This window comes from Poecilia mexicana, unplaced genomic scaffold (genome assembly GCF_051168715.1).
Source record: "Poecilia mexicana isolate PSO_F unplaced genomic scaffold, ASM5116871v1 scaffold_15, whole genome shotgun sequence".
In the NCBI taxonomy this organism is placed as follows: domain Eukaryota; kingdom Metazoa; phylum Chordata; class Actinopteri; order Cyprinodontiformes; family Poeciliidae; genus Poecilia; species Poecilia mexicana.
In genome coordinates, this window is record NW_028263384.1 from 16678069 (window position 1) to 16692262 (window position 14194).

Genomic DNA, 14194 nt, shown 5'->3' on the forward strand with positions numbered 1-14194 from the left:
ACATGTAGTCAGCCCTTGATCCTTTAGTCTGACCTCCTGCAAGTAAAATCCAGCAAACGAAGGAAGAAAAAGAAAAGTGTTAATCAGAGAAGCACCTGAGACTATTGGTAGTTTGAAAATTATTAGCTGTGTGCTCCACATATTGGACTTTTACGGAAGAGTGGCAGAAGAAAAAGCCAATTTTGAAATAAAACAATAAGAAGACAAGCTCACTGTGGCCATAAACCATGCACAACATGGCAAACATTAGAGAGATCAGGCCCAGTTTTTGGACTAGATGGCAGATCCCCCTGATCACGTCACATGAGCTCAATTAAAAATCAAAAGACATTTTAGGTAATTCATTGTAAAATAAATAAATAAATGGAAAACTGTCATTTTTCTTTGTCTCGCTTCACAATCGTGCTACTTTGTGTTGGTTTGTCACACAGAAGGTTGTTGCAATTTGTGGTTGTTGCGTAGCAGAAAGTGAAAAAAGTTCTAGAAAGCACCCATAAATGATTGAAAAGTATAGTTTTACAATGACTTGAACAAAGGGAGACTTTATTATTCATACATTCAACATAGTGAAGTGCAATAAGTGTTTTTATTTCAATATAAAATACATTTTCATTGTAAGTGTTCCTTACTTCCCTGGGGTGTAATTTCACACTTCGTGGAGAGTTTGAAGCCGCCATCTAGGAAACAGAATAAAGTCTGGAGCAGCTCATCATCCTCTGATAGCTGCCACGTCTCTTTTCACAGTACTGCTGTTTCTGAATGCGCAGATACTCATGTATGTTCTGTGGAGATGCTTTTCAGTCTGTTTGATGTCGCATAAAGCAGATAAAACATTTTGAGAATTACGAGCGTCTGAATCTCAGGATTTATTCAAAGTTTCGTTTGGATTGCTGAATAACCGATGTGCACCATCTCCTTTGTGCCGCACCTTCCGCCTTCTCCGTTTTCCATTTGACTGGGTTTCGGACATATGGAGGATTCCTGTTAATCTTTATGTCACAGTTTTATGGCTAAAACCACGGCAGGGCTGTGTTTAACATTTGCATTTATTTTACTGGCACAGGAATACACTGCCTGTTGTTGAACAACATGCACTAATTTGACTGGTAAATGAATGAGTGTATCAGAAGTCTCATTTCCTTATTATGAGTAAAATCCAGATTAAAAACTATAATTATGTTTTATTTTTATCTTTGCAGAGAGAAAAAACCCCAAACTTTTATTTTATTTATTTTTTTGTTATCTCCCACTATCTAGTGCCAAGTTGGGATGTTTTCCAAACTGGCACCAAGTGTTGTTTCTAGCTTTCTGCCCCTTCACTTCCTTATGTTCTCCAAATAGCCTGTGTGTGTGTGTGTGTGTGTGTTTGTTTGTTTTTCCCTCTCAGATAAATGTACAATGATGTCTTTATACTTCTGACACCTTGCCTCACCATCGTTCTGATTAATCTAAATAGAAAAATCCCCTTCACAAGTTGTGCAGACCCTCTTCCTTTGTCACTACGTTTTTCCAAGCTGATGTCATATTTATATCTTTAGGAAAATGCATAAGAACCCATGGAGGTTTTTTTTTTTTCATTTTAAGGGTGGAGACACTGCTGACTAGGTGACTGTAATAAATCTCCTTCCTCTTTTGGCCTCATTAGACACTGCTTTAGCATTTTTGAGTTTACGTCAGTGAAGGGCAGAGCTGCATCTGAGCCAAAAGCCTTTCCAGAGTAACACTGTTGCTGCTTCTTCACCTTTAGACGGCATTTGAGCATTTTTTGGTCCTGGCGTTTTGTGACCCGCCATGCCGTCGTACACAGTAACTGTTGCCACGGGGAGCCAGTGGTTTGCAGGGACGGACGATTATGTCTACATCACGCTGGTGGGTACGGAGGGATGCAGCGAGAGGACGCTGCTGGACAAACCCCTCTACAACGACTTCGAGAGGGGGGCGGTAAGTGGAGTCACTGCAAAGTGGGAGCCGCGAAATTTCATTCTTTTTTTTTCTTTTTTTTTGGATGTTCTGTACAAACGCGTGCTTTAAACGTGAGCGGCCAGGTAGTTGGAAAACAGAGAAGTTGTAAAATAAAGTAAACTTGATATTTGAGGAAGCATTCGTGAACTTCTGGAAATTGCAAAGCCTGTGGTGGCACATCTCTTCTGCTTACTCGTGTAGCAGTTTACAATTTAAAAAGGACCATGTTTTGACAGAAAATTACTTATTAACTTTTAATATGTTTTAAACACTCGAGGTTTTTTTATAATCCAGTTTAATTTTAAGGTTCTTCTCCAGATACCTTATCACAAAAATGTTTTTAACATCAGAAGCAGGGAAAAAAAACTATGAAACAAGAACATTGATTATATAAAACACTTTTTTTAAGGTTTAGATTAACTGTGCTTTTCAATCCAAAATTCATCATGACATTTTATGTCTAATTCTTTTTGAATTTCGGAGGCTAATCTAAATCAATGCTGAGAATGTTAAATTTAGTAAAAGAGACTTGAATAATGCAACCTTAAAGTTGCATTGTCACTGCATTTCTTCATGGGGCAGTGACAGGAAAATAAGTTTAGGCTTACTTCAGAATGAAGCGGGTCAGACTAACAAAAAGGAAAAAAAAAATACTTGTCAAATTTCAGAACAAATAGATAAATTTATAAGGAATATTTACATTTTTTTTGTATGAAATTTATAGTAAATTATGGAGACCCTTTTTTAACATTTAAACTAAAGTTATCCTAGATGTGACAAGTATTTCTGGAGCAACAATCCTCAAAAAAGATTTTTTTTAAAAAGAAGAAGATAAAAATAATAATAAAAAAACTGGATACTGTTTTATGCACAGTAGAAGTGGTAAACTTTAAAAAAAAAAAAGGGTGGGTGGGGGGTCAGGGCGTTAGGGTTATGGTTGGTTCATAGTTTAGATAAAAGATAAGAAAGCCTAAACATTTTGTAGAAGTAATTTCATCCATGAATGTCACTGTGCTGCACACAAATATAGTCAAATTGCTTGGACATTTCTAAGCCACATTGACTTGTCTAGATCTATGCAAGCTGTTGTTGAACATGTTGAACACACGCTGTTTTTTTTTTTTTTTTTTAAAAAACAAGTCTGAGATTATCTTTAACATTTTTTTTTAACTTTTGTTTTAAAAATGTCAGATTCTGAGTGAGTGAGCTCATTTTCACAGCCCATGTTTTTCACAGTAGCCTCTGTATAAACTACAGGTTGACTCATATAATGTGAAAGTTGATGAGAACTTGGGTGATATCGTACTGGTGAAGATTGAGAAGAAGAAATATTGGATGCAGGACGACTGGTACTGCAGGTACGTCACTATCAAGACCCCATGTGGAGATTATGTGGAATTTCCCTGTTTCCGCTGGCTGGTGGACGACAAGGAAGTGGTCCTGCGGGATGGACGAGGTATTTACCTATCTGTCTGTCTAAAAAAAACAAAAAACTGCCTCACTCATCTGCTGAAGCCCTCACCTTGCCTTTGCATCTTTTCTAGCATTTCTGCCTCAGGATGATAAAACCAGCATAGTAAAGCAGCACAGACAAAAAGAGCTGGATCAGAGAAGAAAAGCCTACAGGTAAGTTTGCTTGCATGCATGCATGCAGGAGATCGGGTTGTTTTCATGACATTTATTCTGTTTGTAGATGGAAAGAGTGGCAGCCAGGATTCCCTCTGAGCATTGATGCTAACAGACACAGGGACCTCCCCCGAGACATCCAGTTTGACAGTGAAAAGGGAGTGGACTTTATTCTGAACTACAGTAAGGCGTAAGTAGAACCATGTACACTACACAAAGGGACCATTTTTCAGTAGAGTCTATGTCTGTCTCAGTACAATGAAGAAGGGTTACTTAGCCTACATTTGCATTGTGGGTGTTTTTAAAATAAAAGGCCTTCATGAAACCTTAATCAGATGCAGAACTGATGCCTCAGAGCATGCTGCTATGTTATAAATTACCTTGGGGAAAAGAAACAGTGGTGTCATTGTGTATTTATCACATGGGATATTTGCATTGTGCTTTCAGGCAGAAGTTTGAACTTGGTGACAGGCATCATAACAAACAACATCGCAATGTATAAAAGGATATTGTGCAAAATGTGCAATAACTTGTAAATTTAAAAGTTGAAGTACTGATCTGCTTTGTTATTTCAAATCCATTGCTAGAATTGCTGCTTCTATTTAAAAGATCACACCTAGCCTCTTCAACAAAATATCAAAAACCTGAGCCATCAGATTTATTTGTGAAGTGTAACTAAAACTCATTTTAATGATTTAAAAATATCAATAAATTAATAATCCCGTTGATGTCTTTTCAGAATTGAGAACTTGTGTGTGAACAGCTTCATGAACATGTTTCAGTCTTCATGGAGCGACTTTGCTGACTTTGAGAAAATCTTCGTGAGAATCAAAAACACAATCTCAGGTCAGACGAACTTTCTGTTCTTTTCTGTAACTGCATGCTATGCTAGTCTGTGCTACCCAATGCTCTACTAATATGTTAGGCTGCATATTCTAAATTACAATATGTTGTTATTCTATATTATACTATGTTCTGCTAGTTTATGCTATGTTCCATTACACTACACTAAAACATTTCACATTAATTAAAGTTATTACACTACTTTGTACAATGTCATATTATGGGCAATGCTAACATAAGCTATGCTTTGCTATGCTAATATGCGTGGTGTTGTATTATGCTACTGTTTTTTTTTTCTTCAAAGTATATTATCAGTTCAGGCTTGCGAAGAGGGTGTGCTCCATATGCTATGTCTTATGTTAAGTAATGCTATGCTACGCTAAGCTACATTGGGACTATTGTTTTAGATAATGCTTTAGCAAACTGCTAGGATACTTGAAGTTATTAGGCTACGATAACTTCAATTATATTATATTAAGCTACATTTTATGTGAAGTTATGTTTTATGTAATCTTACATGATTTTAATGCACCACAAAATGCTATAATGTTACATTACAGCAGCTTTGTTGCTATACTAAGCTAATTAATGCTAAACTGTTACATTATGTTTTTTAATGCCATGCTGTGCTAGCTTAGCTTTATGCTTTTATATGTTTTGCTCTGTTACCTTTGTTGTGCTTTGTTTAATGTTATGCTGTGAGTCTTGATTTTATGTAGCATAATGTAAGTCTACAATTATTACGTAAAAATAGGCAAAGTTTGGCTAAATTAAAAGGGTTAGCATCACCACACTCTACCTCAAATGGCTTCTTGAAAGAAAAAAAATACTGATAGTAGTATTACTGTATTATGTATTATTACTCTTACTTGAGTAAAATGTCAGGCTTCCCTGACCACCACAAATAACTTACTCTAGCAACCTACTGTAAGCATTGATTTTGTAAGTTACAACTTTTACTTGAGTAAAACACATGTGAGGCTGTCATTTTAAGATTAATTTTATGTGTATATAAAGTTCAGTAAAATTGAATATTATTGAGAAGTTCATTTGTTTCTGCTAATTATGATTTTCAGATTACACCCAATGAAAACACATTAGCCATATCAAGGAAAACATTTTAGTACAGCAATATGGGCTTCATGAAAAGTATATTTAATAGCTGTTTAAAAATTAATTTGTTTTGCTTGCATTTCAGAGTATGTGATGCAACATTGGAAAGAAGACTTCATGTTCGGCTATCAGTTTCTGAATGGTTGCAACCCAGTGTTGATTCGCAAATGCACCGAACTCCCTGACAAGTTCCCTGTCACTAATGAGATGGTTTCTGTTAGCCTTGAGCGGGACTTGACCCTGGAGCAGGAAATTAAGGTTGATATTTCTCTGTTTTTATGAATCTTTTTGGCTTTCCTTTGACAGTTGTAGCTTTTTGATCATCTCTGCTGAAGTGCACTTTAAAGCAGCGTTCTGCTTCCAGGCAGGTAACATATTCATAGTGGACTACGACATGTTAGATGGCATTAATGCAAACTCCACAGACCCGTACACGCAGCAGTACCTGGCAGCTCCAATGTGTCTGCTGTACAGGAACCTACGGAACAAGATCCTGCCCATAGCTATACAGGTACAGCAAGCTTGGGCCACTGTCGGCGGGACTAATTCAGCTGATTCCTTTCTGTATCTGAACTCTGGCTATGTCTTTCTCAGCTTGGCCAGGATCCAGATGAAAACCCAATCTTCCTTCCCACTGACGGTCAGTATGACTGGCTGCTGGCAAAGATCTGGGTGAGATCAGCTGACTTCCAGCACCACCAGAATATCACACACCTGCTCAGGACACATCTGATGACAGAGGTGTTTGGTATCGCCATGTTCAGACAGCTCCCAGCTGTTCACCCGGTATTTAAGGTACAACACTGTCAGGGATAGTTTGTTGATTGATAAATTGATTGTTTTATCGAACGGTTGCTTTTCTTTTTGTTCTCAGCTACTCATCCCGCACATTCGTTTTACTATCGCAATCAATACAAAGGCCAGAGAACAGCTCATCTGTGAGTGCGGGATCTTTGACAAGGTTAGTTTCTGGACATTGAAATAATGTGGAATGAGCAAAACGTCTGTCCAAAAGCAACAAGAGAAAATAATAAGAGGGTGTTTTTTTTTCCAGAACTGTGGAGAGAACTAAAACCACACTCTTCCCAGGAGAGTGTGTTGAATTATTATTTTTTTTACAAGTGTTCCTTAGTCTTAGTCACAGGCTACATATTTTAAAGTCATGAACTTTAAAACATGAGGAAAGTAGAAAAAATACAGTTTACAGTTCCTGAAAGACAATCTAAACAAGAAAGAGTGGCAAATTTATCATGTTTTCTTTTCTTCCTACGAATCTCTGGGAGTTAGAGATACTGTGCAGCAAAAACTGTGGCTGCTTATATCAGTTTTAGAAATGTAGTTGCAGGAATTTCATTCTTCTTCTTTTTGATGGGATTTCATCAAATTACTATTACTTCAGATATTTCACAACATCTGAAGTCTTCTGAAAAAATACATTGATCAGTCCAAACACTTTATTTATAGACAAATATATTACATCCTTATTATTATTTGTACACAAATTCCAGGTGTTTAGAAATGTTTTTCTATCGTCCTGATCGAGTTGCAGAAAAAAGTCTGTAAAACTGTATAAACAACATATTTTCAAATCAGACTAGCTTAGCAGATTCAGCTGAGTATTTTGGTTTAGACTCAACTGAAACAAAAAGAAACAGCATTCATGAATAGTTGAATCAAAACCATCTATGCCGAAGGATAAGATGTTTTCTCATGTGCTTTATCAAGGCCAATGCAACCGGCGGAGGCGGTCACATCCAGCTTGTCCAGAAAGCCACGAAGACGCTGACCTTCAGGTCTCTCTGCTTCCCTGACATGATCAAGAGCCGTGGCATGGACAGTACGGAGGAGCTGCCCACCTATTTCTACAGGGATGATGGCTACAAGGTGTGGGAAGCCACTAAGAGGTGAGAAACAACTTTCTTTCCCGTCCAAAAGTCCTTTTGAGGAAATAAATAAAAATATGAATTGGGTATACGTTGGGTATGCGATTTATTCCTCTATTACTTTCCCCGGCAGTTTTGTCTCTGATGTGATCGGCATTTACTACACCAGTGATGAGAGAGTGCAGGAAGACGAGGAAATCCAGGCCTTCGTCAAAGACGTGTGCAGCTTTGGGATGCAGGACTTCGATCACTGCGGTACGTTCACTTCACAAACAAACGGTTGCAGGGCTTGGGAGATGCAGGAAAGCTGACTTGTGGTGACATTGCCTGAATGTTGGTGTTGTAACGTCATCCGGTAGTTTATCATCATTTGTGCAAGGGTCTTTTCACAGCGCAGCTTGCAAAATAATTGAGTGGTTTTGTAAAGACTGCTTTCTCAATTCTGTTTACCTCCAATCTGTGCAAAGAGTTTCCAAAGTCTCTGAAGACACGCGATGAACTGGTAGAGTACCTAACTGTCATTATATTCACCGCTTCATCCCAGCATGCTGCCGTGAATTTTGGACAGGTAGGTTGTTGAAGAATTTCTTTTTTACTTTTCAAAATAGACAAAAAAAAAAAAAAAAAAAATTTAAAATAGACTTTCCACACATTTTGCTTCTTTGTATGCAATGTGTAGTATGACTGGTGCTCCTGGATCCCCAACGCCCCTTCTACCATGCGGAAGCCCCCTCCGAAGGAGAAAGGGCAGGTCGATGTGAAAACGATCATTGAGAGCCTTCCTGATCGCGGCCGGTCCAGCTGGCACCTGGGGGCCGTCTGGGCCCTCAGCCAGTACCAGGAGAATGAGGTTTGCAGAAAATACAAGCTGCCATTTAAACTGCATAGATGGGAGAGCTAAAATTGACATTTAAGGTTCAATTAAAGAGTATAGATTTATTTATTGCCTTTTGCCTAAACAAAGTTTCTTTCTGTGCAGTTGTATCTGGGTATGTATCCAGACGAACACTTTATAGAGAAGCCAGTAAAGGATGCCATGGGAAAATTCAGGAAGGAACTGGCAGAGATAACCAGGTCCATCAAAAGGAGGAACGAGGAAAAGAAGCTGCCGTACTACAACATGTCTCCGGACAAAATCCCAAACAGCGTCGCTGTTTGAGGAGCGACACTCGTCTGATGCACACATCGTCTTTCTGTATGTTAAAGAGCAGAAGACATTAAGGTTTCTGCGTCGATGGAAAACATTGATTTTGTAATTTAGATTTGTCTACATCGTGAACATGATTAGATATAATTCAGAAAAACATAAAGGGAAGACTCAGCTGCCATTTGCAGGTAGCAACAAATTGACCAATCAGAGGAGTGTGCTGTGGAAATATGTTTTTAATCACTCTTATTTTCATATTTATCACTTTATAAATAAACTGATACTTCATCTATTTTCAACATAGCTCACTGTTATGGATTGCTTAACATACGTCTGTATCATAACCCTATTTAAGAAAAAAAAAAAGATAATGCAGTCTAGTGACTTTGGAGATATGTGCTCTTCAAATAAAACTTTATTGGTTCTGTGTGTTACCTTTATGAATCCAGTTTGCCTATACTGTGAATCATCCCACAAGAGGAAAAAGTCCTATTTATTTTGTATTCTGAATTTACTCTTTATAATTTTAAAGATAATGAAGCCATGTCACCAAGAAGTTTGGCTAAACAGTTAAGACCATATTATAATGCCCTTTTGCAGGGAATTCAGTAACTCAATGCAATCTGATAAGCTTCCTTAAATAACTTAATTGGCAAAATACGACCAACAGAATTGGACTGTATTGTATGAATATTATGACTGATGTAGAATCTGTGCATTTAAAACGGTCCATATGAATGGACTGGTATGAATTACATTGATTTGATTTATATTTCTGTAAGCTAAGTTTGAATTTGACCCATTTATTATGCAGTAACATTTACATAACATCTGTTGTACATTGATGATATACAAATAAATATAAAGAAATTGTCAAAACTCAGTTTGAATACATTTCTTACGATTTCAGTGAAACAACTGAATCACAAATGCAGTTCTTTGCCACAAAGCTTAACCACTTACTGCTCGATTTTGTATAATGTGGATTTTCTGTCAAAATGTATAAATTTGATTAGGTGTGAATACAGCATGACCAATAACAAATGCATTTAGAAATTGGATTTACAAAATTGAAAATAACCCCAACCTCCTAGATATCAGAAATTACACAACATTGATTGCAACATCAATCACTGTTGCAATCAACAAGACGGTGATGAGATTAAATTGGAAAACAAATAGAAAATTTTTTCTGCCCCCAAAAGGGCCCAGTAAGGACTAGAAGCATATAATCCAAAATTATATATTTAGATGAATTCTTACGAGTCGCACAAGTCCTGTTAGCTTCACAGGAGCAGTCAAAAACACACAAGTGAAAAAGACCCAACTTAATTTTTATTTGGTTGTTCTTTTTAATTCTACATATTTGTTCAAACATTGGAAATCAACTGAAAACACATCAAGATTTCTCTTAAAAACTTACACACTTTTACCAAACTCTTTACAGTTACTACCTCAAAGCAAATTCACAGACAAAAACATGTGGAATGATGCAAGACAGGAGGGGAAAACAGTCATATATGTTCAAGTCCAGTCAGTAGTAAACAAATGCAAGTTCCACTAGTCTCAGACATGATCCAGTTTAATGAAAAAAAAAAAACCATCAAGGGAAAATACAAGAGAGCCGAGAGTAAAATATTGAGGTTGAAAGAGAAAGAGTGAAGCATGAATTATGAACAATATGACAGAAATTTGTCAAGTGGCGATAATAAAACTTCTGGCTTTTCATGCTTATCTGAATCAATTCAAATCAAAAGCAAATGACTATCAAAGAGAAATTTACATTAAAACCATCAACTTCATGAAAGGAGCCAGCTCCTGAGAGTTGAAAGTAAGTGGAAACCACAAAGTTGACGTTTAATCTTCTCTCTCAGGGAAACTGCAGCTTAAGTCCGAGGTGATTTCGTTTCTAAAAGTTAAATGTTGTGGCTTTTAGCTCTGGTTGCATATTTAAAACAAGTTCTAACAACTGATTTTAAAAGGAGAGAGAGAGAAAAAAAAGAAATCACTAAATATATGGATGAAAAACTGTGCAAATCACAAAAGCGCCAAAAAGATTTTCTCTTGTACATGCCTGAAGAAAAAAGAAAAAGAGAAAAAGAGGATAGATGCAAGTTGCGTAAAAACTGGTAATAGAAGGGTGGGTTTAAAATGGACAAAGTGTACCATATTTCTGATAAAAATAAATACAAGCACAAAAATAAAGAATTTCGTTTTCCACCCAGAGGACACCCTGACCTTTAAACACCTTTACTTTAGAGTAAAAGAACAACAGAAAAAAACAAAACTTAATTGCACTTTCTTAAATCTGTCTAATTGCACTGAGCCTTTTGGGTATTGAAGATTCTGGGAAGTGTCTCCGGTTCTTAATCAAACCTGACTTGCGGCGGCGGCGACGCCTCCCCTGGCTCATGCTTTCTATTTAAACAGATCTTAAATCACTATGGGCTTGTACATAAATATAGTATGGTTTATCACAAAAAAAACCTAACAAAAACAAAGCAATAAAACAAAAACTGTGCTTCTAAATTATTGCTGCTGCAGAGCAGTAACTCATCCTTATTGGTCACAGATAGCACACTGATATCGGTGACAGTTTTTAAAAAATGTTCTTTGTTGTTTGAATGGCTGTAAAATCTTGCATTGCTGAGTTTCCACAAATGAAAGAAACGGAGCCTAGAGAAATCAACCGCTGCCTGTTTCAGAGTGCAATTTCAGCTGCGCCCCAGCAGGTGGCGACACAGCCAGCTCATTGTTTCCAACGCGGGCTGCAAAGTTAAAGGTTGTAAAAGGAAGGATCACCTTTATACCAAATAACATGTAGCTGGATGTAATGTGATGGAAAAAAAACAACAACAACAACCAAGAAATCATAGGCTTAATGCTGTCTGTCTGGTGACATAATACTAAAATAGACAAATTGGATGCGAGTGTCCGGAAACAACTCAACGGCCATTTATCCATTTTCTCCAGTCCTTTAAAAACTCTCTGTAAAAACGGATATGGGTGGAATCTAAATGCCCTGTCCTGCAGAGGCGAAAATGAGGCAAATGTTAAAAAAAAAGCCACATTAACAATCTGTTGGGTTCTTAATCAGAGCAGGCCGTGAAGGTTTAATTAATTCTGGGCTGCACTGTGGAAGCAACAAAAGAGGAAACTGAAAACAGTGAGCTGTTCATTTCTCGAGGCATGAAGTGGTAATGTCTCATGACTAAGGAAACACATCAGCTCACATTAAAAACTGCACATGGAATATCACACTGTAAATACTGTGTCATTCACAAGATATTAAACCCCAAAAACAACAAAAAGAAAAAGTAATGCTGTTGTACACCTGCAGGCTCACATTGCCTCCTCAAGACATGGAAATTATTCTTGCAATGTCCAGTTACTAGTAAAAAAAATATTTTTTTTTATTTTGTTTATGTTTTTAATGATTTTTAGAAAAGATTACATTCTCAAAGCCTTCAAAAAGTTTATGTGTTGGGGGCAGAGGAATGGGGTGTCAACCCTTTCCATTTCCTTCAGCAGGTTTCCCTCCTTTTACCCACCTATGTTCCTCTTTGTTTTTGCCATCAAAGTGAAGGGGTAAGTCTGTAGGAGTATGTGCATTTGAGGAAAAAGTTTCTCTGTGCTCTTCCCAAGGAACAAAACAAAAAGATTTAGGTCATTCAAGAATAAAAAGGGAGGAGAATTAAAAGGGAGGGGAGGAGTTGTTGTAGAGCTTCAAGAAAAAAAAACAAAAAGTGCTTCAATGCATTTCCGAGGCCCGGTCAGAATTGAACCGGAGCAGAGATGGCAGTATGTGGAACGCTCCAGAGATGTATGGCGGTGTACTGATCCAACACTTACAGGAGGTAAAAAAACCCAACTCCAAAAACATGGACGATGAGCTTCCAGGGAGTCTTTGTGTCTCTGATCTGTTCATCCGACGGGGACCGTGAACAGTGCGTGCAGAGTGCCGAGCTCCAGGCCTTGTGTGACATTTATAGAAGTCGGGACAAACAGTCCGGTCCCGGGGAAGGAAAGGTCAGAGTGCGGACGGAGAGTGCAGGTGGAATCGGGAGAGGACAGCGGGTCAGGTCTACCATCAGAAGAAGGGGAACGACAAGCGCTACTCTTCCCTCCCGCCTGTTTCTACAACCACAAATGGGTGGGGGGGGTGGGGTGGGGGGGCTTATGAAATGAACTCTGTGTCAGACGTGGAGGACCTCCATACTATATTCTTCTGTCTCTGTGTACTGGGAGGAGTTTGTGTCCGACTGGGTGGGGGCCAGCGCCTCCTTGCTCTCCAGGCTCGGCTCCATGAGCGGGGGCTTCTCCAGCGCCACCTTTTTACACGTGTCTGGCCGGTTCTGCACGTATATAACACGGTTGTAGGCCTTGAGTCTCTTCCATAGATGGATGTAGACCTTGCACTGGACGTACATAAAAACCAATCCGCCCGTGAAGCCGATGGCCACCACCACCAGCTTGGTCCAGAAAGGCCATTCCAAGATACCTGAGGATGAGAAAACCAGACAAAAAAAAAAAAAGATGGAATTGTGTGTGAGAGTCAAACACAAAGCAGACGGCAATAAAATGTGCAAAAAGTTTGGAAAGAAAGAAAGAAAAGTTGTAATTATGTGATTCGATTGGACGCATTCTGAAAGGAAACAAAAAAAGAGAAAAACTGAGGGAACAGAGAAAGATGGCATGATGAAACATTTAAAGCAAAGCAGATCAAAGCAGAACTATATTATTTAATTCAAGCTTATATGGAGCAAAGGGAGCCTCACCAAACAACCTTTCACATGTCAAATTATTTTTTTAGAAAAGAAAGTCTAGAAAGTGTGTCATATCTATTCAGTCCTTTTTTTAAAATTCCTAAATAAAAGCCTTAATGTCATCTAACAGAGTTTGCGCCTATATATACACTCTTAGAGTATATTCTCAGAGAAGGAACAGTAACTCTGAGGGAGCTGCAAAGGTCTCCGGATCAAGTATGGAGAACATAACCATCAGTAAGTCACTCTACAAATATGGAGGGATTAGAAAACCACCTCTGTAGTTTGCAACAAGTCAGCCTGCTTAGATGAGACCAAAACTAAACCGTCTAAGAGACACAAACGAGCAAAATGGAAATCCAACACCCTGAGCACACCATTCAGACTTTAAGACATGAATGAAGGTGGCGGCAGCATCATGCTGTGGGGAGGGACTGGTCAGCAAAATGGGAAGACATATGGAGCAAAACACAAGGGAAACGGTACAAAACTTTGCTGAGGCTGCCGAAGATTCAAGAATAGGGTGGAGGTTCACCTTCCAGTAGGACAAAGTAGGTCAGAGCTGACGGGTTAAAAGTGGCCCTGGACTAAATTTAATCAACAATCTGTGTAAATGATCGAAAGCTGATATTCACAAACGCTCTCAAACTACAACTGGTTGAGTTTGAACTATTCTGCAAAGAAGAAAAATGTTTTAATATGTGGATGTGCAAAGATGAAAAAAAATAATATATTACTTTTTATAACGTAAAAGCAGTTATAACTTTACAATCATAAACTACATTGCGTTGGTTTGTCATATCGTATCCATAACATGTATTGAAGTTCGCAGTTGCATTCTGTCAAAAAGTTAA

The 14194-nt window shown here is 38.1% G+C and overlaps 2 protein-coding genes across 5 annotated transcripts in view; one reads left to right on the forward strand and one right to left on the reverse strand.

Moving 5' to 3' along the window:
* Positions 1-963: 963 nt before the first annotated feature.
* Positions 964-9457, forward strand: alox5a (arachidonate 5-lipoxygenase a). The gene is made up of 14 exons (XM_014973405.2): positions 964-1941; positions 3220-3418; positions 3507-3588; positions 3656-3778; positions 4328-4434; positions 5630-5802; positions 5909-6055; positions 6139-6339; positions 6419-6505; positions 7270-7448; positions 7561-7682; positions 7895-7995; positions 8107-8277; positions 8407-9457. The coding sequence occupies exons 1-14, from the start codon at positions 1792-1794 to the stop codon at positions 8584-8586; spliced, it is 2022 nt and encodes a 673-aa protein (XP_014828891.2). The 5' UTR covers positions 964-1791; the 3' UTR covers positions 8587-9457.
* A 430-nt stretch (positions 9458-9887) lies between these two features.
* The window catches only part of marchf8 (membrane-associated ring finger (C3HC4) 8), an 85414-nt gene continuing 81107 nt past the window's right edge, over positions 9888-14194 (reverse strand). For all 4 annotated transcript variants that reach the window (XM_088012775.1, XM_088012772.1, XM_088012774.1 and 1 more), the window contains one exon: positions 9888-13075. In XM_088012775.1, the coding sequence (XP_087868901.1) occupies positions 12771-13075 (305 nt within the window). In that variant the 3' untranslated portion in view covers positions 9888-12770. The remainder of the gene's footprint in view (positions 13076-14194) is intronic.

Excerpts from the sequence above, each read along its gene's own strand:
- alox5a (XM_014973405.2), top strand. The coding sequence starts at position 1,792 with ATGCCGTCGTACACAGTAACTGTTGCCACGGGGAGCCAGTGGTTTGCA. Across the intron at positions 7,449-7,560 it reads GTGTGGGAAGCCACTAAGAG|TTTTGTCTCTGATGTGATCG; the intron begins GTGAGAAACAAC and ends TTTCCCCGGCAG. Across the intron at positions 8,278-8,406 it reads GCCAGTACCAGGAGAATGAG|TTGTATCTGGGTATGTATCC; the intron begins GTTTGCAGAAAA and ends CTTTCTGTGCAG.